The sequence below is a fragment of the Canis aureus genome, chromosome 31 (assembly GCF_053574225.1).
Source record: "Canis aureus isolate CA01 chromosome 31, VMU_Caureus_v.1.0, whole genome shotgun sequence".
NCBI classification, from domain to species: Eukaryota; Metazoa; Chordata; class Mammalia; order Carnivora; family Canidae; genus Canis; species Canis aureus.
The window spans coordinates 46,638,159-46,662,625 of record NC_135641.1 but is presented as its reverse complement, the minus strand read 5'-3'; the positions used below and the strand labels follow the sequence as shown (position 1 = coordinate 46,662,625).

The following is a 24,467-nucleotide window of genomic DNA, read 5'->3' as shown; positions in this document are numbered from 1 at the left end:
CTTTCTTTATAATCTATTTAAATACCTTTAAAGATAGCGAATCCTAGGTTTTTGGATGACCATGGACTTGTTAGCTTAGAACGCAAGAAGTATATAAATCTTGCCGATGTAATGGATTTTGTTTTTTAAAGTTTTAATTACACATTTGAAGTCCCAATTACACCCTAAGAATTTACATCTTATGGAAAGTGAAACTATGAATTACAGTATTGCAGGAAACTCTCCACTTCATCAGATAAGTTTCACCATGCATTCCACAAATATGTTTTATAAAATTTCCCAGTATCTAGAAAATTGTGATACTATGTTATAAAAGGATACTTAAATATAGATGAGAAAGATAGACGTTTGCCTTCTCCTTCTGATATTGATGTTAAGTAAAGGATGGAATGTTTTATTTAAAACCAATGCCTCATTCTTCCCCCTCCCCCACACGATAAGCAAAGGGCAATGTGACAAAGTCTTCCTTTAGATTTGTTATTCATTTCGAGTGAGTGTTAGGAAAAAGGTCTGCTCTGTGTATAAAATCTAGCAGCAAAAAAGAGAATTGTAAATAGAAAAATAAAACATGTAGAGGAGACAAATATTCTGTGCACGTAGCTTTAGAATCCCAATGGGAACGCTTGTCAGAAGGAGAGACTACACACTCATTAATTTAAACATAAATTCCCAAAGAGTAACATTCCAATATGTTAATTTGCCACAATCGATTTACCCATTGAAATCAGTCCACCAGTCTTTACTGGCAAGTAGGATCTTAATTTTACCCTCTAACAGTTCAGTTGAATAAAGATTTTCACATAAATATCTTGGTGACATAGACGTTCCTGGGTGGCCACGGTGCGTCTACTCAACATTCAGTCAATTCACAGGTAATGAAACTCTTTGTAAGTGTTGTCTCCTCACACAGTAGCAGGGTCTTAAATGGAAAAGGGCTCTGTTCATTTTCTATTTAAATCACAGGAAGAGATTATAGAACTGGTTAATGAAAACAGCTTATTCTTGGAAGTCAGTTAAAAAATCGTAAGTCATGAATAGAAAATAATAAAAGAGAAATAACTGTCTGGACGTCCCCCCCCCCCCTTCTTTACAGTGATATGGTAGAAATATAAGGAAAATGCTTAACATCCTTCAGTTAGGAAATCTGGTCCCTTCACCTGCTACAGGGCTCAGTTTTGAATAAGAAAAGAAAGAATATTTTTGGCTGCAGCTTTAGTAAACAATGAGTGATGAAAAATATTGCAGAAACATCTTCAAGATATCTGACAACTGAGAACACAGACGTTATCACGCTGATACCGTCTACGTCCCTCCCCAAAGCTTGGCAAATGAACAACTGAGCCCTGTCTTGGCGGAACGAGAGAAGGAAGTGCTAGTTCCAGCATCAAAACAAGATTGTGAAAACCAACCGACACAAAACAGTTATTTCTTCTCCTGAATAATAAAGACATCATGTTTGCATATAGAACAGCTTTTGCATTATTGCTCTACGTATAAGAATATATTAAGGAACTCATAACAGACTGCACGTTACAAACTTAAGGTTCTTTGGTGAGGAATGAAAGAAAACAGTACTTGAGCTTTAAAGAAAATGATCTCATCCATCTTGCTTTTATCTATTGATCCGCTGGATCCTCTCGCAGAGCAGGGAGAGGTACTGCGTGAGTTTCACCAAGGCAACGATCACCACGCCCCCAGCCATCATGCACGTTGGCCAGAACAAGGAATGGAACAGCACGTTGGAACTGTAGAGCTTGGTTAGGATGACGCTCTTCTGGTTTCCCTCTGGGTCAGAGTAGCAAGAGAAGTGCTGGTACTTCCTGAAGTTTTCCATGACAACGTTCACCAGGGACATGGATTCTTCAAAATTTTTTCCACACTTAGGTATATAGGAACACTGCGGGAAACGAGAGAAACCCATCAGGAGATCTTTGTGTGTGTGTGTGTCTCGTACTAGGAGGGGGTGGGATAGCGGGGTCACCTCCACGGTCTGTGAAATAACCTGGATGCTTATTCTTTTTTTTTTTAAGATTTTATTTATTTATTCATAAGAGACAGAGAGAGAGAGAGAGAGGCAGAGACACAGGCAGAGGGAGAAGCAGGCTCCATGCAGGGAGCCCGATGCGGGACTCGATCCCGGGTCTCCAGGATCATGCCCTGAGCCGAAGGCAGATGCTCAACCGCTGAGCCACCCGGGCGTCCCTTATTCTTTCCATATTCAAGCCAGAGTCTCCAGAAACCCTAAGACCTCACACGGCAATAAAAATAATGCTGATCTGCCCCACATGTACCTACACAGGTCACCCGCGAACAGCTTCATTATTGATTAGAATCGGAAGACTCCAGTGGAATCTTTTCACCACACCTAAGCACGGCGAGCTTTGATTATTCCCTCCTGAACACACTTTACCGTGGAACCGTGTCAATCTTTCTGTCTTTGGTCTGCCCACAGCTGTCCACGTGACACCAGAAGCTACCGGTTCTCTCAGGGCAAGTAGTTTATTCTTCTCTTTTTGGCTTCCCTTCGCTGGTTCAGCCACGTCAGGGAGGTGACCTCGCTGCTGGAGTCGAGGGAGCAGCTCTACCTTGGTGAGTCACTAAAAAAGAGTCCTGGGCGGTGTAGAGATACTGAGTACAGAGCTGTGATGAGCTGTTCACACCCAGTGAGCGTGACAAAGTAGCTTTTTCCATAAACCAAGGAAAAATAAAACAGAACCAAATGAGTTTACACTCAACCAGCACTCGTTTGACAATTTACAAGATCTTTCCTTCCATCTTTTCCCCTCTCTTCTCCTTCTTGCTATGTCTCTTCCGCACGTGTCTCCTTTCTTCCTACTAAGTCCTTGGGTTTCTCTCTTTGTCTCTCGTTTCCCTCCCTGCCCTGCCCCAACCCCTCACCTCACTTTATATTTCCACCCCTGTCCCTCTTCCTGTCCTTTCTCCTCCCCCTGCCCTCTCTTTTCTGGATACGGATGGGATCAAAGAACTCTGAGTTTTTGTTACTTATTGCATATCCTTTTGAATACATTTTTTTTCTCCTAATTTAAAACGCGGTCTTTAAGGAGACGAGATCTTTGTGACCCTTTTTCCTTGGTCTGTAAATGGGCAGGGGCAAAACTGATTTTTTAAAAAAGTTAGTTAGGGAGAAAGTGATATAAGTCACTTTCCAGGGAGATGTGCGGGTCCTCAGCTGTTTCCCTTCTTTATGATAACTGACTCCCAGCAGGAAAAAGAAAATCCCTGTCCAGCATTATACACATTATGAAATGGTTAATTTAACAGATTTATCTGAATCAAATTGGTTTGTGACAAGATCACTGCTAATCTATGTAATATTTTAGTATAAATTAGAAAACTATGCCCCCCTCCTTAGGACACTTATTTTCTGTTGAAAAATTATCACACAGGTTTTAGGAGAAAACCCACATATTTCACTGCTATTACCAGTTTATAAGTTGTGCTTATAAATATTCACAGCTGTGACTTTTACCATGTGACTGGCACCCAAAAGTTGTGCAGTGCACAACTCCCACAACTGTTATGAGGAAACACAAATGAGGTGGGCTATTGTCGGACTTTGGGTACCTTGATGGAAGCTTTGGGGGTAAGATCCTGGAAGACCTGTAGATTCCACAGGAAGAAAATGCATGAGTTTTGCTAGTGGAGTATGTTTGGGATTACTCTTTTCTGTGACTTTATTAGTGGCACGCAGGCACCTGCTCTAATCATTGGATTCTTGGGCTCTAAACAGCAGGAGGACCCTTACTTAGTTAAGAGTGGAGACTGAGTGAGCTGGTATTTATCGTGAACGGGGCGTCAGTCATGTTCTCATGGCAGGGCTGGTTGACACCTTCAGGTTTAATCAGCGGAGAGCGAATGTGAGCATGCTCGCAAGTACGAGCGCGGCGGAGAGCTGGCACTGGCACAACAGTAAGGGCCCGAAAGTATCTCCAAACGAGCAGAGTTTCTCAGGGAGTTACAACTTAGTATAAAATCAGCCTAGGACTCCGTGAAATAAATTCTCTACCGGTTGGATATCTTTGGGATCAAAAGGGTTAAAGGCAGGAAGGAGAGACCCACTTTTATTTTTATTTTTTTCCTTTTTCAAAGCTGTCTCTTATCGTTTCACTTTTTTAAAATGCTTTCTGAAGCAAAGCCCTGAAGAAACCACAGACCAGCCGTCTGCGGCTGAGTTCCAATAGAGCCGGTTTAGCTCACAAAGGCACCGGGCTTCTGTATATTTTTGGGCCAAGACAGTTTATAGTAGTAGTTTCCGTGGCAAACAGTACTAAGTTACTGAAATGATCTCGATAAAGATGATGTTCCATTAAAAATGGAGTGTTTTCTTCTCTTACGCTCTTGTGAGCGGATCTGCCTTCTATATATTTTGGAGAAATGTTTGTCAAATGACAATAATTCTGCATTTGCCGAGTAAAATGAGCTAGAAAGTACGTCTGAGACTGTGCCAGCTCACAGGGCCGGGCCAGTGCTGCTTGTTAAGGTCTCAGGCCACCAGCGTGTCAAGCGTGTGCATTGACTTGGCCGGGAGGGCCCGAGCCCTGCACGACAGGAAGGGCTGACTCGGGGCCCAGGGTGGGTGCTCGGGGCCGGGCTGGGCCAGGCAGGCTCAGGACACCCCCTGTGGGTCCAGAGGGCGGCCTCCGGGGCTCCCCAGCACCCGCTTCCTTATGCCTGTGGCAGGGTTTGTGCGGAGGTTAACGGCTATTCACGAGGCCCCACAAATTCCCACTTCCACGTTTTCTTCTTGGACTATCACGTCGTCCCTAGGATCTTCCAAAGTCGTTAACCGAAGCACCACGTACAAGACTCGGGAACCTCTCCGGAGGGCACGTGTGCAGGTGCGTGGTGCCCACGGGCAGAGCTGAGCCGGCTCTAACCTCGGGTTCCTTGCTCTGTGTCCCGGGAGACTTGACGTGGTGCTGGACCCGGACCCGGGGTTCTAGGTTGCTGCTCCCACGGCTCAGGCGACGGCCGCATGCGTGTTCTTGAGGCTCGCGTGGATTTGGGGCCAAGACTCCACGGGCTCATGATTTTATCACATGCTTGGTGGATAATCTCATGTCAGTGGTTTAGAGTATACAGAAGGCATTTCAACAGCCGGAGGCTTCACTATCTATGCCCACTTGGAAAACGTATTGTGGACTGCGAGGTGACAGTCCCGGCCTTGGGCAGCCCCGGGCCCGGAGGGACCATACGTGTGTGTGCGCATGTTTGCCACGGCCTTTGATCATTCTTTCTTTTGTACTTTAACATATGAAAATACCTGGCAAGCCTCTGCGGCAGCCATTCAGTGGAAGAGTTAGTCTACATCCTTCTTCATCCTGAGTTTTGCTAATAAACCTCACGGCTTTCCCAGATCCGTTACATGCTCTTTAGTATTGAAAACCATAGAGCTGCCCCCACAAGTATGACCTTTTCTCCTCCGGCTGGGGAAACCTGGCTTCTGGCAACTTCTTTTGTTCCCCTTCCATGACAGGGAAGGTCCGGCAATTGCATCTTTTCTACAGTTCTTTGAAAAAGTGGCTGAAAATGTGATTTTCTCAGCCTGACTTCCTGAATCTTACGCCTCAGAATTATTTTTATTCTGACAGTGGACAGAATTTTGAGAAACTACCTGTTGGGCTTTGCTTAGACATGCTTTGCTAGGCATGTGTGAAGCCAGCAGTGACAGGTCCTCACCCGGGAAATAAAAGATGTGGGGAGAAGTGGGCGTAGGGGGAGGGGGTGCTTTGGCTGAATAACCCCATGTCAGCCTCTTTTCTCATGATGGCTGAAAAGGAGCTGTCGGTTCTCAGCATCACCTCAGGGAAAGGGTTTGTGCTTCATTTGTTTGTTTATAAAAAGAGGAGGATTTTACTTCAGAGAGGGGCTAGAATTTTCGTTTTGTTTTTATTGAAGTTCGATTAATCTAATGAAATCCAATCGATGTTGAGTGTCTAGGGTGCCAGGTAGTGAGAAACAAACAATACGAGACCGGAAGATATTACAGAGCAAGGATGGGGCGATACGAGGAATGAAGCCAAAAAGGCTTTGAGTGAAGGTCTACCCTTCGCAGAGGGGCCCCAAATCTGCTCCCGGGACTCACTGGCAGCCGGGCCATCCTAAGCCCACCACGACTGTGAGATAAAAACAAAGACATTGCTCCGTGCAACATAGACGTTCTTGGTTCTAAAGTCTCTTTAAAAGTGTCCTCAGACAATGAATATTGAGCACGTTTATTGCGCCTGTGCGGTGCGTGACGTGCCAGTGCTTGTTCTGTGCTAGAGAAGACGGGATTCCCAGGTTCCGAGGCTGCAGAGGTCACCGGCTGGAAGCCTTGTCTCCTGCGGCACACAGGGAGCATTTTGAACTTTCGAGGTTTTGGGGTGTCGGTAATGGACAGGAGAGGCGAGAGAGTAAATTCAGATACTCTTCTCTTGCCCTTTTGAGACGTCTTGTTCCTTCTCATCACCCCTAAAAAGAGCGAACCCCACAAAATTCGGTTTACATTTGTGTAGTTTGCACTTCTAGTGTCTGCTTGACTTTGGTGAATGGTTTGAAATGTTGGGGAGAGGGAAGGAAAACAGTTCACTCTGCTACGCGCGGGCGTTTCTCTCAGCATCGAGGCACAGGCCCCTCCAGAGGGGTGCGCGCCTTTCCAGAGTTTCCTGGAGCTTTCCCATCTGTTACGGCATTTCTGCCTGATCTGGACCAGAGACGGTAAAAGGGCCCGGGAAACCTACTTACCTACTCCAAGCCATCTGCAGCCTGGAGAGTAGTCAGTGCCCGGACGGCCCAACCCTGGAGGCCACCCCGCCTGGTTCACGACGTATCCAGTTAGGCCTAGAGAAGTCCCTCACCTCGCCTGCCCTTGCCCTTCGCCACGGTCCCCTTCTCAGCAACTGGAAAGGAGTAGAGTCCCTCCCCATGCTTTTCTTCTTGATGCTTAGCACAGGCTTCTTTGGGGCACGCGCTTCCTTCCACTTCTGCTCGAAGATGCCTTGGGCTCTCCCAGAATTCAGTTTTGGTGAGCGATGACTAAACTTTGTCAATCCTAAGCATTTTTGAATCTCTGGTGCATAGGTAGTTTCAGCAAATGTCTAATGGACATCTTTCAATTTAAAGTGCTAATTATGGGGATTTCATATGTCGCGTTTCTGGGCCTTTTTCCACTCCCACCCCTTTCCAGGGTGCGCTGCTTTATGTTTAATCTCTATTCTGGGTAAACCGGTGCTGGATACACAACTCTGGCCTTTCCTATGGATCCCAGATAATTATATTCCTTATGCAACAGCCGTTTATCCTACGTGGCTCTTGGGATGTGATAGAATCTCATGGATTCTCACCTGTTCACTGAAATATGTCATCAGAGGATAAATATTTCATGGAATTAGATTTTTTATCCTCTCAGGAGGATGCTCCATGTTTTTCTCTTTAAGTCATAGCAGGGTGAGATGGAAAGACTTAGATTTTTATTCAAACCTAATTAATTGGTGAATGTGTGGCCTTGGTAAAATCATTTCATTTTCTGGATTAGTTACATCATTTCAAAAGTGGAGATGATAGTGGTATCTAATACGTGGGATTGTTGCAATTAAATAAGTGAGCTCATGTAAAATATTTAATATGATACAGTGGCTGGCACATTGTAAACTCTTGATAAAATTTGACTATTTGGGGGTGTGGTTTTAGGATTAAATGAGATGATTTTTATAAAGTTCTTAGCATAGTGTTGGGGCCACAATATATAGCAGACACTTGATAAATATTTGATCCTTTTATTTCTTATCTAGATTTTCAACTTGTCTTTCATTTCTTCCCTTTTCCCTTTACTCTATCAATGCGATGCAGAGGAATTAAGTGCTTCTAAGCCTTGCTTAGGATTTTGGTATCTCACAGCATCTAAACTCAAAATTAAATAAAATCTAGAGGAGTGGTTCCGCCACTGTCTGGAGACATTTTCAGTTATCACAGTTGGACAGAGGAGGAAGTTAATTTGGTGGGCAAAGGCCAGGGATGCTGCTAGATATCCTACACCGTACAGGACAGAACCCACCCTCGTAGAACAACAATTATCCCACCCAAAATATCAGTAGTGCCCAGGCTGAGGAATGCTGGTCTAGACATGTATATTCTCTGCTTTCAGGAAACCCAGAAGGCTTCAGAATGGGTGACAAAGTGATGGATGGTGGGGAGTCTGGATTTGCAAATGATCGGCTAATTTATAGAACTTATTCTTTACCAAAAATAGCTATCTTTCCCGTGACAATTATATATAAGATACAATATAATATGGTACCATCCCACATACCAGAGAGTGGATGTGATATTGTGATTTATATAGTAAGAAATACATATTTATTCTTTGTCCCTGTTTCTGGAACAGAGCTCCTAAAACCATTGGAATTTCTAAGTGATAAGAGCTATAAAGGTGTCTTTTGTTAGGTTAATAAGGTTTACTTTGGGAGCACACTTAAGGATGGGGCTGGCTGCCAGGAGAACCATTTATGTGATTAGAGGGTTAGAACTTGCAGTCTTAATCCCCTGAACTCCTGGGAGAAAGGCTGGAAATCGAATCAATTGCCAATGGCTGATGGCTTAATCAATGAAGCCTATATAATGAAGCCTCCATAAAAAACCCAAAGGACCGGGTTAGGAGAGCTTCCAGGTGCGTAAACGCAGGGAGATTTGGGGAGACTGGCATGCTTGCAGAGGGATCTGTGCCCTTCCCTATGCTTAGCCCTATATGGCTCTTCCATCCGGCCTTTCCTGAGTTCTATCATTTTAAAATAAGCTGGGATTCTAATAAGCGAAGTGTGTCTCTGAGGCTGTGAGCTACTCTAGCAAATTAATAGAGCTTAAGGAGGGGGTTTCTGGAAGCTCTGATAAGCAGAGCTTGTGACTGGCGTCTGAACTGCGGGTGGGGGTAGTCAGGGACCGCGCTCTTAACGTACGCAACCTGATGCTTTCTCTGGGTGGACAGTATCCGATTTGGGCTGAGTTGTAGGATAACCAGCTGGTTTTGGAGATTTGCTTGATGGTGTGAGAAACAGCCCCTCTTCCTGCCCCAGACGCATTGGAATTGGGTCCGGAACCCCCTTTTAATGGGTACATTTTCTTGTTTTATTTTATTTTATTTTTTTCATTTTCTTGTGTTATACCAAACTTCATTTTTTTTATTATTTTATTATTTTATTATTTTTTTTTCCAAACTTGATTTTTAATCAACTCTCAGACCAAATAGTCATGTTTTGAGAATCCCTGGTAGACAGAATAGGTTTTAACCTCCCAAAGGAGATCAGCATTGAAGAATTTAACAGCCACAGTGAATTGATACTCAGCCTCTATTTGTGATTCCTCTGACGGCCTTGTGGCCTTGAGAGGCCGAGGCCATTGAGCCCGCTGGTGGCTCCCTGGGGCGGTCAGCCAGTTGCCCTCCGAGAGCGTGCCAGCTTATCAGCTTAAGCAGCTCCAGTTGTAATGTTGACAAGAGGCTGGGCACTGGGCTTAAAAGCTGAAAAAGGAAGAATATATGAGTGGGAGAATTTAAAAATAAAAACTCTTCTGGATATTTTCTGCAAACATAGAGATCAAACATGGTCAGTAGTGCCTTATGCATCTCTAAAAAAACTCTGCCCATTTCTTGGTAATTCTTGGGAAGACTGTTATTTTTAGTGAGCTGGGGGGAGGGTAACAGGAAGGAGAGATCCACATAGAGATTATTTTTATACTTCCCCCAGGAATATCCTGGATATGCCTCGTGTTGCATGAGGATTGTGGCTTCATGACCTTCAGGTGTGGAGGCAACTGTATCTTCAGTATATATATTTCTGATTAAAGACTCTCCAGGGTATGAAGAGCTGTGGGGCCGGGAAGGTGAACCACCTTTGGTGCCACCTTTGCCTGGGAGTATATGCTGATTCTAGAAGGGGGCTGAGAGCCTAGAATGGCATTTTGGATAGCCTTGCAGGGCTGGGGGCAGGAGCCATCACTGAGGGCCTGTCAGGCAGGGGGCCTGACGACCCCCTATCCACTTTGTGTTGGGGCCCTACAGACTGTATCCTAGGAATAATGGCAACCTGAAGTAGGTCCTCAGAGGGGCTTCAATTCGGGCGTGTGTATCTCAGCCTGTGAAGTCAGCATGAGGTGATCATGTATGGCTTATACATTCAGGAACCTGGCAAAGCAAATGGAAGTACTTTCTGGAAAAGATGGTGTGATGACATCATCCTAGGCTTAAAATTATTTTTATAAATGAGTTTGCAAATACCATACCTAATGAAAAATAACCAGATACTGTAAGACAAACATGAAAACAAACAGGAGGAGAAAATAAAATAACATAGGCATATAGCGGCTCTGGATATTGAAGTCCTTGAGATAAACTTTAGATAAAATAACTATAATTTTGCATTTTATGTTGAAAGGTTTAAAAGACAAAAATGAGGATATTTCTGAAAACTAGAAGTGGTCGAACAGATTCCAATGAATATTCTGACAATGAAAAATACAAGATGAGAAATCAAGAATCCAATCAATGGGTTTAACCATAGATTTGCCAGAGCTGAGGAATGAATTACAAATTAGAAGATAAATCAGAATGCAGGATGCAGCACAGAGAGATTAAAAAGAGGAAAACAACAAAAGGGAGGGCGAGAGTAGGATACACAGGAGATACGCAGAGAAAGTCTAGCATACAGCCAGTTTGAGTACAAAAAGGGGAAACAGGAGTGAATCAGAGCAGAGATGATATTTGATGAAATACTGACTGAGAACTTTCCAAAATTGTTGAAGAGCATCAAGGAACAGTGAAAGAAGCCCTGGAAACACTAAGCAGGTAAATAAAAATAAATGCCCACTCTGCCACATAACAGTTAAACTGTGGAAAACCAAATAAAATGATCTTTAAAATAAACCAAGATTACCTTCAAAGACGCAGCAATTACACGGAGAGCCAATTTCTCTTTTTTTTTTGGAAAGCCAATTTCTAAATAGCAATAAAGCTCACCGGGAGACAATGAAAGTTTCTGAGGTGTAAAAACAAGTTGTAATCTCCAGGCTAAACCCTAAAAGAATAGTAATACAGCAGATAACTTCCCAGAAAAAAAAAAGGGGGGGGGAAGGGATTATAAAAATAATCCAGTGAAGAAAGGGAGATCTCTTCATAAGCGGACTTGGGCAAATGGCTGTCCACATGAGAAAAAAAGAGCCCAAAACCCAAAAACTGAAACAACCATCACCACCTATACAATAGCAAAAAAAGATCAACAAAATCTAGCTGTATCGGAATTAGAAAGTTCTTTCATTCAAAGACATCATTAAGAGAGTGGAAAGGCCACGGAATGAGAGGAGAGAAGGTGTTTACAGCACGTATACCCAGCAGAGGTTCATATCTATGTAAAAAATTCCTACAATGAATATGAAGAAGAAACAATCGGACAGAAAAATGGACGAGGGACTGGAACATTGTACAAAAGGGAATAACCAGACGGCCAATACATAAATGAGAGTCAGGTGGTGACATTAGTCCTCAGAAGTGCAAGGAAATGTCACTACATCAGCTAAAATTACAATCACAGATGATACCAAGTGTGGGTAAGGACTTAAAGCGGTAAAATCTCTCATTTCGGGGTGTGGGAGTTTGGAGAACCGTCTGGTGTCATCTGCTAAACCCCCAGGTAGGTGCACCCTGGGGTCTAGCTGTTTCATTCCCAGGTGTTCACCCAACAGAAATGCGTGTGCTCGTGCACCGAGAGACAAGGCAGGATCACTGGTAATAACCCCAAACCCTACAGGAGTCAAAATGTCCATCAACAGAGGATGAACACATTGGCACGTTCGTACAATGATGAAAATGAATGAACTGCCACCAAGTGGGATGGCTCTAAGCCCCATTAGGGTGCGTGAAGGAGCCAGACACAAAGGGAAACGTCCTGCGTGATTCCATTTATGTGATGTTTACAAACCAAGCAAAACTAAAAGACACTGTTTAAGGACATATGCTTAGGCGGCAGCACTACCAAGGAGAAAACAGTAATTGCCGCACGGTCAGGGCAGCTGTCCTCTTTGGCATATGGGGCAGAGCCTGTGGGTAATGGGAGGGGGCAGGAGGGGGGGTTTGTGTTGCAGGAAACGCTTTAGTTCTTTGCCCTGTGGGCTCTGTAATAAACGCCTGAGCTGCACGTCCTTTCCTTGCTCGCAGTTTCTGTGCACGCGTGTGTTTTAATTCACAGGTAAAAACCACGTGAGGGGGCAAATGAACCCAACAATGAGCTGGCGCCGTCCCGACGGCAGACAGATGCTGTCCTAGAGCCTGGCCGAGGCCTCCTGCGGTGGCCCCGCTCGCTGTCGCCGGCCAGTGCACTCACGGGCTGCAGTGACAAATGGCCAAACGAGGAAACGCAGACCACCCGCCCACCCCGGGCCTGCTCAGCGCTGGCCGCCTGCCGAGTGTCCCCGGCGCCCAGCGTCCCAGGTCGGCTTCGAGGTGAAGCTCTGGCATCTGGAAAGCAAGATGTGGGGGAGCCACGCTCCGTGTCTGCAGAACACGGTGAGGATCGGGGTCCCCGGGGCGGCGGCGACGAGCGGAGATCAGGGCACCTTCCCACGGGGTCCCTGGCACGGCCATTGCCTCAGACGGACCTGGGGGGCTTCCTTCAAGCTGTGACCGACACGCGAGGGGAGTTCCCTCCTCTGCGTCACTGGGTCACAAGGCAAATGCCATGTCGTAGCATCTCATCGCCCCGCCGCTGCGCTTCTTCCACGCATGTAACCTGCATCGTGCAGGCGCTGATGATCGTGGTGAGAGGAAATTCTTACGAAGACGAGAGGTGCTCTCGAGGGTCGTAGCCTCGTGACGACGGCCGGCGGCCCCGGGGGCAGCACCAGGCTGTCGGGGCACCTCCGTCGCTACCCCACGTCGCAAGCTCCAGAGACTTACCTGCCAGCCGCCGCCGCAGCCTGGCTCTGCCGGGGCCACCGGTCAGCCGGGCCCCGTCCGCAAGGCCCGCAGCTCTCGCCAGTGTTCGCTGAGCGTCCAGCCCGTGGCTGTGAACGTCGCGGTTCCGGACAACCGCACTCCCCTGAGCATAGCGTGTGTCCAGGGGACACAGGCGCGCGCGGCGGACCAGGCCTGCGGCCGCCCGGGCCAGCACCATGCTCTGCTCTGCACCTGCCCACGCGCCTCAGCCCGCAGGGACCTCGAAGCACCTTGGAGACGAGGAAGCTGAAGCCCAGAGGTCAGGGCCCCGCGGCCCCGGCGCTGAGACACGGTGACGAGGAAGCAGGGAGGTGTCCAAAAGCCTCAGCCCGGTGCTCTCAGGTGTACGACGCATACCTGGGGGCTTGTATGACCTGCACAAGCTGCTCACTGGCTTGGAAGCCTCTGGGTCTGCACCACAGGTGTTTACGCTTCTGGATGGAGGTGCAGGGCCAGCCCGCCCCACACCCCGGGGGACGACCTGCCTAGGACATGCGACATGTGCACAGAGTGAGGCCTCCCAGGGCGAGGCCAGCAGCCCACGCGGGTGGGGCGGGTCGGGCGCAGGTGTGCTGGTGGGGGGGTGGGGGTGGGCGCAGGTGCGCTGGGCAGCCTACCTTCTGGTTGACCTTCATGGTCTCCTCCGTGTGGTAGAGAAGGAGCCTTTCACCCGATGACGTGAGGTTGACGTGCACCTGCAGGCAGGGGTACTGCGAGAGCTTCCAGCAGTCGGGCCCGCAGCTGAAGGAGCAGTTGAACGTGTCGGTGATGGTGGCGTTGAGCAGGGTGCACTGCGACTCCTCGGTCCACACGCTGCGGAGACGAGACACGCGGGTCTGAGGCCGCCCCCCCCCCCCCACGCTCCCCGACCGGCCAAGCGACCCATGTGTCCCAGGTTGTGCCTTCGGGTACAGCAGCTTTGGGCGGGGCAGCTTGGGGTGGACAGCGGCGACCCCAGCAGGTGGGCCACGGGCCTGGGGCCACGCAGAGGTCTGAGCTGCACCTGCTACCAGGGGCTGCTATGCTAAGTCACCTGCGACCTTACAAGCTGCCCTTTGCTCTGCTGCAGCTCCCTACACCCATCCAGGCCTCCCCCACCCGTCCCGGCCTTCCCACGCCCGTCTGGGTCTCCCCACGCCCGTCAGGCCTCCCACACCTATCTGGGCCTCCTACACCCATCCAGGCCTCCTACACCCGTCCAGGCCGCTGACGGCCGGGGGGCCGGGGGCCAGAGCCGAGGGGCCCTGACAGGTGCAGGTGGTGACTCGCTTCCCCACGCCTCCCACGGGGCAGTGAGGGGCCGTCGCCCTTCCCTGGGCCGAAAGCGGTGGCCCGAACGCCTGTCCTCCCTGTCGCTGCGCCATAGACACTCCTCGACTTTGCAAGTCGGGCGTTAATTTTCTTAAAAGGTGAGGGTCAGAGCTCGGGAAAGGCCAGGGCCGGGCCGGTGGGGACAGCCGCGCTGACCACCCTGCAGCTTGGGCGGGCTCCTCGGCCACTGGCCCCCCTGCCCCGCACCCGATGGCCTGCGCCAGGGCCCCAGGACCTCAACCCCCGGGACCTCGACCCTTGGGACCTCGACTGGAAAGACTGAAAAAGACCCAACCAACCCCCAGTGGCCCACTGGCCGGTTTTTCGTTCCAAAATACTTGTAATTTTATGATCAAGGATAATCTTGATCAAGTAATCAAGTAATGATTACAAAGAGATGCACGCGCGACAAAGTGTCACTTGCGGGTCAAGCCCATCACCGTGTTCTCTGTGCTACCGACGTGCCCTCCTGCGGCATCGGGTCGGCCTCCCTCTGCGGCCCAGCTGCACCCGCGGAGGATGCCGGCCCCAACCCTCTGGGGTGGCAAAGTGTTCTCTGGGGCCCGGATGGTCGGGTGTCGCTTACACAGAGGGGACGAGTCCTAGATGGTTCTGAGCAGACGTGAGCATCTGCACGCGGCTTCGGAGCCAGTGAGCACGCAGGCCCGAGGCACCAGCGCTTGGTCGCCGAGGAGCGCAGCCCACGGCCCGGCCCACTGAGCCAGCGGCCACAGATGGGAAAGCTGGGGCCTTGGTTCTAGCAAATTACTGTATTTCTGCTGGATTTTGCTTCTAAAATGAAAGTATTAGTTTAGGTGGAGAAATGAAGGCCACACAATGTTCGATTCTCTTTCAGACCGGAGTCTCAACTTCTCATTTGAAAGGGCCTCGTTCCCTAAGCTGAGCCACCGGGCCACGTTCCCGCTAGTGAGGCCGGGTCGGGCCCCCCTGCTTGGAGTCCGGCTCCGGGCGCGGTCAGCTCGGGGGCGATACCGTCACGGTTCTGGTATTTAACTGCCTCCCTATTTGGTGACCTTAGGGCAAATAGCAAAATGGAAAGGGCTCAGACTCTGCCGTGGTTGAAAGCTGATGCACAGCAGTGTTTCCCGGTCTTGAGAACACACTCAGGTCCCCGGGGGCGGGGACTTTGAAAGATGCTGGCAACCGGGTCCCACTGCAGACCCTCAAACCCGACCTTCTGGGGGTCAATGGTGGGGGGCCCCGGGCATCAGTATTTTTTAACGATTCTCAGGAACTGTAAACGTGCAGTAGAGAACCACCAATATGTGGGGTGATGAAGAGGGCCGTGGGCAGGAAAGGAACGATGCTGGACAACAGCGGTGACAAGGGACAAGAAGAGGGACTTGAGTGGGGAAGGAGTGGGGTGAATGAGTGGGGTGTGGGTTTGAATCTTATCTCCACCATATGCTATAGGTGTGTGATATTAGGCAAATCATCACTACCTTGAGCCTCAGTGTTGCCATTTTTATAATGAGTATACTCATCTCCTACTTCTCTTGTGAAGTATCTCCGTGAGCATTGAGCAAGTCACGTATGGAAGGTCCCTGCGCACAGTAGGCAGCATATATGCAGAACTACTTTCATCATTAGTATTCAATGACATTATTAAAAATATTATGTGCCAGGCACCGTTAAAAGTCCTTATTGGGGGATCCCTGGGTGGTGCAGCGGTTTGGCTCCTGCCTTTGGCCCAGGCCATGATCCTGGAGACCCGGGATCGAATCCCACATCGGGCTCCCGGTGCATGGAGCCTGCTTCTCCCTCTGCCTGTGTCTCTGCCTCTCTCTCTCTCTCTCTCTGTGACTATCATAAATAAATAAATAAATAAATAAATAAATAAATAAATAAATATTAAAAAAAAAAAAAAACAAAGTCCTTATTGGGAAAGAAGGTGGAGGAAGAGGACCTTAGGGCCGATAAGCTACGGGAGAGGAAGGAGAAGACCAGGGGCCGCGTCCCAACCACCCAAAGGCATTACCTCTGCATGTACGAGCGCAGGAGAGTGATTCCCAGCAGAAAGTACATCATGATGGAGCAGACCATCATGGCCAGTCCCAGGAGAATGGCCCGGTCCTCTCCTGCCTTCAGTGCTGTGACGGTTTTCCTTTTGTCCAGGAGGTCGTGGTCCCTGATTTTTTGGTAAATATTTCTGAGGTTGAAAATAATACAGTCTTACATGAAGTTCACAGTAAATCAGCACCTCCCGAAAGAGCGGGCAATTCTCTGCCCGAGCCTTCCTCAGACAGAGGTGCCTAGACGAGCCCTCAACCGACCCCGGTGCGGTCAGATCCCAGCCCGCGACTGACAGCTGCCCCCCAACACACGCAACGCACCACCCTTGAGCAGAGACAAGCCGCCCTGCTTTGCTTGGGGCCCGTGTCTAATTGGAAATACTTTTCCTTCTCTTAAATCTGAGGAAAGAAAGCACTCCCTTCAACCCTTAAAATATTGCTTTGGATTTGCCATTTAACCTCCAGCTGGTCATCATTGATCTTTTTATACTCTCTGAATACCTAATGGAGCATTAGTTCATATAAACGGCGCTAGACATCAGAAATCCATCAACTTAATACCTGATTTCCCTTCAGTAGCAGTAGACAGAGGTTATTTTGGTTGACATTTTTCTCATGCTCAGGGTTGCTTAGGGCTCTGCTGGCTTGAGGGTTATAAGCAATGTGAAAATGTGGGCGGGTGACACAGCCTTTTTCCTTATAGGTGTAAACACTTGAGTGAATTTCAAAAAATGTCAGTCAGGGCCAGACTCCATAACTTTGGATAATTTGATTAATATTTTTTTATTTTATTTTAGAGCAGAAACATAAAGTAAGAAAGAACATGAGACTTGACCAAAATGACTCCTGAGTTCCCTGCTTAATACCTTGTGATCAATGCAAATTCCTCAGCCTTTCCGATTCTCAGTTTCCTGCCCAGTAGGAATAATGTTTAACTGCACTGTAATGGTTAAACAAGATGACATAAGTAAATTATCCAGAATGACTGACATGAAGTGTTAAACAAATGTTCCCGTTAGAAAATGGGGTAGGAATAAGTCAATCGGAGAAGGACAAACATTATACGGTCTCATTCATTTGGGGAATATAAAAAATGATGAAAGGGAATAAAGGGGAAAGGAGAAAAAATGAGTGGGAAATATCAGAAAGGGAGACAGAACATGAGAGACTCCTAACTCTGGGAAACGAACTAGGGGTGGGGGAAGGGAAGGATGGTGGGGGGTGGGGGTGACTGGGTGACGGGCACTGAGGGGGGGACTGGATGGGATGAGCACTGGGTGTTATTCTATATGTTGGCAAATTGAACACTAATAAAAAATAAATTTATAAATAAATAAAAATAAAAGAAAGAAAGAAAATGGGGTAGGGAGCTACAGCTCCATGACAGGAGTGTCAAAATATTCTAAAATTGCTACAATTTTCCAAAGAATTTCTAAAGGACAGAATGGCATGGAAATGAATAATGTAGAAAGCTTATGAGTGGAAGACTGGATTTGAAAGAAGATCTGGAGGAGAGGACAGAAAAGAAGAGCTTGCTGGGGGGGCCTGGATGCTTGGGGAGACACTTGAGAAGTGTGGGATTTGGGAAAGCAGATGACCAGGGAGGGAGCAGCTCACAACCTCCTGCGGTTTCTATTTTGAGAAGGGAGCTTTGGGTTGTAGGGGTCCAGGAGCAGGGGAGTCGCTGGCCTTCGGGGCCTGGGAACTGAGAGAAAGACAAATAGAAGCTGAAAATGGAGGAAGAAACTCTTCTACTCCGTTTTTTAGCTTTAGGCAAGAAGCCCAAATACACAGGAATTACTTGAGATTTGCCTTTAAAATTTCTATCACTAGTCATTCTTGTTGCTTGAAAAAGGAACCAGAGTAGAATCCAGAATGGGACTTTGCAGGGGAGGGAAGAAGAGCCTGCTGTTTGTACAATCGTGTGTACAATCGTGTGTATATCCAGGGCCTCTGTTGAGCCATGTGCTCCGGGACGGGACGGCCTCCTGGAGCTAAGCAGGAGCCTAGGAGCCGTGCTTCTGTGGCCGCGTCCTTTCTAGCTCCTCCCGGCCCTGCCTCCCTGCTGCTCGCTATCCTCAATGCCAGAAGCCCAGTCCCTATCTTTCACTATTCTCTTGTTCCCGAGCCCAGGTTCTCCAGACAGGGGGGCTCTGCTCTGCTTTTAACTTCTGTAGAGAGGCCACTACCCACCCTCTAAGTTTTTCCATTCGTTTCCTGAGATTTCCTTTGGAAAATGTAAGATTTATAGCAAAGCTCTTTAGGCTTGACTCTTTATTAACTTGAATTAAAAAAACAAAAAAAGCAAAAAAGCTGTGCCCCTTAGCTGCTAAAGCCAGTAGTAGGCAGGAAGAGCCGGGCTCGGTCTCCGACTGACTTCAAAGAGCTGTTGTAAAAAGTAATGTGATGTTACTAGGCTATTATTTATCAAAGTGTATTTAATTCTGACGGCTGCCTCTGAGATTTGCATTTCCTGCAGATGGAAGCCAGCAAAGAGAGAGCAGTAGTCTCACAGTTCCGGAGGATTAGGCTGTCGCTCCACATCATTTATGTCGGTCTACACTCATGAAAGATGCAGTGTAATCAGTCAGTTATGTCACCAGGACAAGAAGCATATAAAAACGATTCAAATGAGGAATTTAAAAACAAATCACAATTTGGAAGTAGTTAACAAACATTCTTCGCATGCTCTGGAATTTTTAGAGAAGAAGGAAAATGATTGGTTTCCACACAGGCCGAAGGCATCTAGGAAATCAGGATATTACTCAGCAAAAAGAGTGGATGAGTGGGGTGGGACATACCCATGAAATTCATCAATAAATTATTAGGATTGAGTTCACGGATAAATTAAGGAGTGGATGATTGGTAAGAACAAAGAGCTCAGGTTAAGTCTACGAACTTACCTTGAGTGCTGGTAACCTCTGATTCCTGGGGATAGGGCCTGTGCCCAAGACGGACATAAAAATAAATATCGACATGGGGTAGGGAATTCAATGACGGAGTGACTCACAGAGTGAGTACAAAAGAGAAGTGACCTCCCAGCCTGAGAGCAGGACAGGAAGCAATGGGGCATTGAGGTTAGGGAAGGCTTTCCGGAGGTAATGCCCGGAGCAGAGTCTTCAAGGTGGAAGCAGCGATGAGATGGGGACTCAAGTGTCCTTCAGACAGAAGGACTCACGTGAAAGAAGGGATGAAGATTTGCAACAGTATGATGACCGTCAGAAACTACAGACATTTCAATATCACTGGATTGAGTGTGGGGCAGGGGGAGGGGGGCAGATGACTCTGGAAAGGAAGTAGGTCATGAAAGGTTCTGTAAGTCATTGTTAAGGGCTTGGCCTTTATCCTGAGGTTAACAGGAGGCTGTCAGAGAGTGACACAATCAGAACTGAGTTGCAGAATGATCACTCGGGCTGCAGCGTGGAGATTAGGTTAGAAACGGGACGAGACAAATCAGAAAGAGTTAGGAAATTGTTACTGTAGTGTTGGCAGAGGATGATGAGGCCTGGATGTAGGATTGAGGTAGGATAGTTGGAGAGAAAAGGATGTATGGAGAAATATGTGGAGATAAAACTTTAGGGTTTGGTGATTGATAGAACGTAGAGGATGATGAGGTCAGAAGGATGTAGTTTAGATTTATGCCCAAGTACTTGGCTTGGATCACTGGGGAAATGGTAGAAAGTATTAAACCTGGGATTCTTATGTCCTTACTCTTCAGGGTTTCCAAGAAGGGACTTTTGCTGCTCCGGCTAAGAAGGGAGAGGCTGATGGTGCCTCACAAGCATAGCGTCCTGAGCTCGGGTGAAGGAGTGAAGTGTGTAGATCTTCCTCCTTAGTCTTCCCTATTTAAATTCAGCAGATTATGGGCAGCCGAATTATGGGTGGCTTGGTGGTTTAGCGCCGCCTTTAGTCCAGGGCCTGATCCTGGAGGCCTGGGATCGAGTCCCACAGTGGGCTCCCTGCATGGAGCCTGCTTCTCCCTCTGCCTGTGTCTCTGCCTCTCTGTGTGTCTCTCATGAATAAATAAATAAAATCTTAATAAATAAATAAATTCGGCAGATTAGCGGTAGTAAACCATCCCAGGGCTATGCTTTATAAGCATGAAGGTGGTGTAGGTGTGCCCAGCTGAAGGCCATAACTTGATTTCAGTGGCAAGGATAAAGGGTCCTATAACAGACTGAAGTGAGTTTCTGATGAGCAAACAATTGAGAAAGAGAAGAGTATCTAGGCAAGATGTGAGAGAGAATAGGAGTAGTTGAGTATGGTTGGATTCTAGGATCTGGATCAGCAGGCAGCAAGCTGGTGAGATACACAGGGGCCAGATAAAGGATCTTGTGTGTCTTCTGAAGTTAGAGGAACCATGAAATTTAAGGACTGAAGTTCTATAATCACATTTGTACTTTAGAAAGTACATGAGTACTCACTCATGTTAGTGTGGCTGGTTGTTTAGAAAAGTTTATGTCTGGAGATAGAGGCGGATTCTGAAACTCCCGGTGTTTCATGTGTTTAATAAAGAGGAGTAGAAAAAAAAAGCAGTGGCAGGGGAGATGAAAATTTAGATCTAAGCATCATTTGTGTTCGGAACAAGTAACACTGTGGGCTTTAATGAGACTCTCTTATCAGAGGAACAAAAGGCAGCGAGAGTGCTAGGGCACAGAATGGGCAGGAAGATAGGTCGGCCAGTGGTCCTGGAACTGTGGGATTGGTGAGAGGGCCCGGGGCATGTGGGAAAGAGAAGTAGGGAAGATATGAATAAAATTAAAGAATTCTGTAAATCTGAAGTTACTTGGAGGAGATGCTCACATGATACTTAACATATTGAATATTTGTATTTATGCCATTTTGGCCTAACGAATACTGAGCTGCTTAAGAGTTAGAGCCAGACCACATTCATCCTTGTAGGCTCAGCTCAGTCTCTTGCGTTTGTTAGGGTCACAAAATATGTTCCTTTTGCGTGGGCTAGAAATGGCTACGGTGTGCTTAGGTTGTGAGGTAGCCAGTGTAAGGAGGCTAAGTGGCCAAGTGAAACCAAGTAAGTCAGAGAACCTAGGTGGCAACAAGCTCCTGGTATTTTTTCCCTATCAGTCCCCAGTGGACTCTACCACTAACAAATTTACTAATCTTTCCAGAATAACTTCAAGCTTTCCTGGCACTAGGAAGTCTCATTTCTAGACTTCAAGGAAAAGAGTCTTCTGTGAGGTCCTTTGGGGGTGAATCTGTGGGGCAGTGGATGGCTGAGTGCAGCTGAGCAGAGCGCCTAGACATTTCTGCTCCAGGAACGCTGAGCCTGCTCCCTCACACGGCAGAGCTGGGAGTGGCGCTGATTCAAGTAGCCATTGTTCTGCCTTTTGTCCAAAGCCTTCCACGTTTTTGAGATGTGCTTCTTCTTAAAGTTCCAGATTTCATGTTTTTAAAATTTTTTCCCCATGAATTAGTAGGCGTATTTTTATACAGTCCATTTTGATTAATCTAATTATTATTCTTTTTCCAGTCTTTTAAAGTATACATACCATTGGGTGAAATGTGCTTTGAATTTGAGAACAAATGACAGTCACATTTAATATAGTCATGGATATGAGAAGTTTTGTCCATGAACCTAATATTATTATAAACTTATTAATCTACAAGACTCCTGAGGAAGTCTTGTAAGATTGTTTTATGAATAATAGACAAAGGATGAGAGCAAAATTATGGAAACAGAAGTAGGAGTTAGTTCTTTTTTAGTCCTGCCTTTAACTTACCAGATTATACAATTTCCCGGTGATGTCTTAATTTATAATTTTTATTTGTTTTTTGCCTGATCTACCAGCATGTTAGAATTGATAGAAAGTTCTTAGTGAAAAATATAGAAGGAAAGAGAAAATTATGTGAATCGTTTAGATAAGTTAGGGTATCCTTATAACCTATAGCACCTTTGAGAAGTATTATCTTTATATTGACCATATCATTTGGCTCTAGTGTGATAATGGTATAAAAACAAGTAACAAAAAGTAACTAGAATGGCTGTATATATGGAAATAAAAATTGAGTTCCAAAGAACTCATAGGTCATAGAATAAGACATGATAAATTAGGATCTATTTAGGACTGAATGATAATAAAAACACTATAGGGTGACTAATGGGATGTGACTAAAGCAATACATAGTTAGACATGTACAATATTAGATGCTTGTATAGATAAGAAAGGAGCCTGAAAATTAATATGCTAGGCATCTAACTTAGGGAGTTATAAAAAGGTGAAGAGAATATATTAAAAGAAAATGTGAGAGGGAAATAATAAAAGATAGAAGATAAATTATATTCAAGGATCAATGAATTCAAAATTCATTTTTTGAAAAAACTAATGGAATAGGCAAATCTCTGACAAGATTGATTAAGAATAAAGTAGAGAAGGGCCAGATAAATATTAAGAAAAAACCATAAATACACATACAGCATGGATTAGAAAGATAATAGAGGATACTTAAAGCAACTTAAAAGCAAAAGAGTTGAGAACTTTGAAATAGGTAATTTATTGAAATATACAACAAATTCTTATAAACACATGATTTACTGAAACTGATTCAGAAATAACTAGAAAATCTAAACAGTTCTAAATTATTAAAAAAATTAGACTCATAAACTTAAAATATCTTTATAATGGAAATACCGGGCTCTGATGTTTTATAGGTGAGTTCTACCTATATTATACAAATCATTCTGGAGTATAGAAAAAGATAGAATGCTATCCAACCTATTAATGAGGTTAGCAAATTTTGATTCTGAAAGCATATCAGACAACATAAAAAGGGGAATTATGGGCCAATTTCATTCATAAACATAAATGCAAAAATTTAAAAAACAAGTTGACTCACTAAATCTAGGAGTACATAAAAGTGAAAACACATCATGACCAATTTGGGATTATCCCAGGAATATAATAATGTTGGTCATCATTTGACTATCTATTGATGTTACAGATTAGATAAACATATTAAAGGGTTACCATCATATGAAGAGAAAAATAACATCCATTAATGATGAAAACCTTTATGGAATTAGAAATAGATGGGAACATTCTTAATGTGATGAATAATGTAGAGGAAACACATATAGTAAACCTGATATTTAATAGTGAAATGTTTAAAGGATCCTCTTTATGAACAGGAACAAAGTAAAGATGTTCACTATTATCTGTTTTATTTAATATATGGCATGATATAATATGGCAAGAAAAATAAATAAATGGTATATTTACTGATAAAAAAGAAGCAAAATGTATTATTCACTAATGATATGACTATGGAGAACATATAAAAGAATCTATAGATACATTGCTAAAATTAACTAGAAAATTAGCATAGTTGAAACAAAAGTTGATATACCATTTCCCTTTCCATATGCCTATAAAAGGATACAATTTAACATTAAAAATAAAAATATTTAGGAATAAATTTAATAAACTATATGCAAATTCTCTTTAGAGAAATTGTAAAAGTTCATTGAGAGATATTAGGGAAGACAAATCAATGTAGAGATTAATTATATTCAGAGAGAGATTTGATGACAGAAGGATGCAAATTTTCCACAAGTTAATGAATAGATTTCATAAAATTCCATTAAAATTTCAAGAAATTCCATAAAAATTCCAAGCAGGGAAGGTATGACTTGACAAGCTGATTCTAAGATTTAAATGGAAGTACAACCATCTAAGGATAGCAAATACACTCTTGATGACAAAAGAACAGGCGTGTGAATTGTCCTGTTAGATATCAAGATTATCACAATGATAAAGTTCGTGAGCTCAAGCGTGGTGCCTGTGTGAGGTAGACAAAGTTGCCCAGTGAAACAAAATGGAGATCCAGAAACATATCCATGCATATGTGGAAGCCTAATAAATGACACCTGTGTGCCTTGAGATCCTTGGGGAAGGATATCCTATCTAATAAAAGGTGCTGGGTCAATTGGTTCTCCATAGAGGAAAAAAAATTGGATGCCTACGTCACAAAACTCAAAAGTCAACTCTGGATGATTAAAGACCTAATTGTGAAAGACAAATGTACAAAATATGAAAGAGACTGCAAAGAGTAGGAAGGGATTTCAAAATATTTTTAAAAAATCACTTAGAACACATTAAAACAAGAACGTATGTTTATGAAAAGAA

At 45.4% G+C, this 24,467-nt stretch overlaps 1 protein-coding gene and 1 long non-coding RNA gene across 5 annotated transcripts in view; one reads left to right on the top strand and one right to left on the bottom strand.

Annotated features, from left to right (window-relative positions):
* Window positions 1–24,467, top strand: part of LOC144302758 (uncharacterized) — a 217,537-nt gene that overhangs the window by 117,188 nt on the left and 75,882 nt on the right. For 2 of the 3 annotated variants that reach the window (XR_013369818.1, XR_013369817.1), the window contains exon 2: window positions 2,453–2,589. The exons of the other annotated variant lie outside the window; for it this stretch is intronic. This is a non-coding gene — a long non-coding RNA (uncharacterized LOC144302758). The remainder of the gene's footprint in view (window positions 1–2,452; window positions 2,590–24,467) is intronic. 3 annotated transcript variants of the gene reach the window in all.
* The window catches only part of KCNMB2 (potassium calcium-activated channel subfamily M regulatory beta subunit 2), a 198,357-nt gene continuing 174,006 nt past the window's right edge, over window positions 117–24,467 (bottom strand). Inside the window, exons 3-5 of one of the 2 annotated variants that reach the window (XM_077880401.1) lie at window positions 16,290–16,439; window positions 13,597–13,792; window positions 117–1,897 (exon numbers count right to left, since the gene is read on the bottom strand). In XM_077880401.1, coding sequence (XP_077736527.1) covers window positions 1,613–1,897; window positions 13,597–13,792; window positions 16,290–16,439 — 631 coding nt within the window. In that variant the 3' untranslated portion in view covers window positions 117–1,612. Of the gene's footprint in view, window positions 1,898–13,596; window positions 13,793–16,289; window positions 16,461–24,467 lie in introns of both variants that reach the window. The other variant, XM_077880400.1, reaches the window with a different exon arrangement.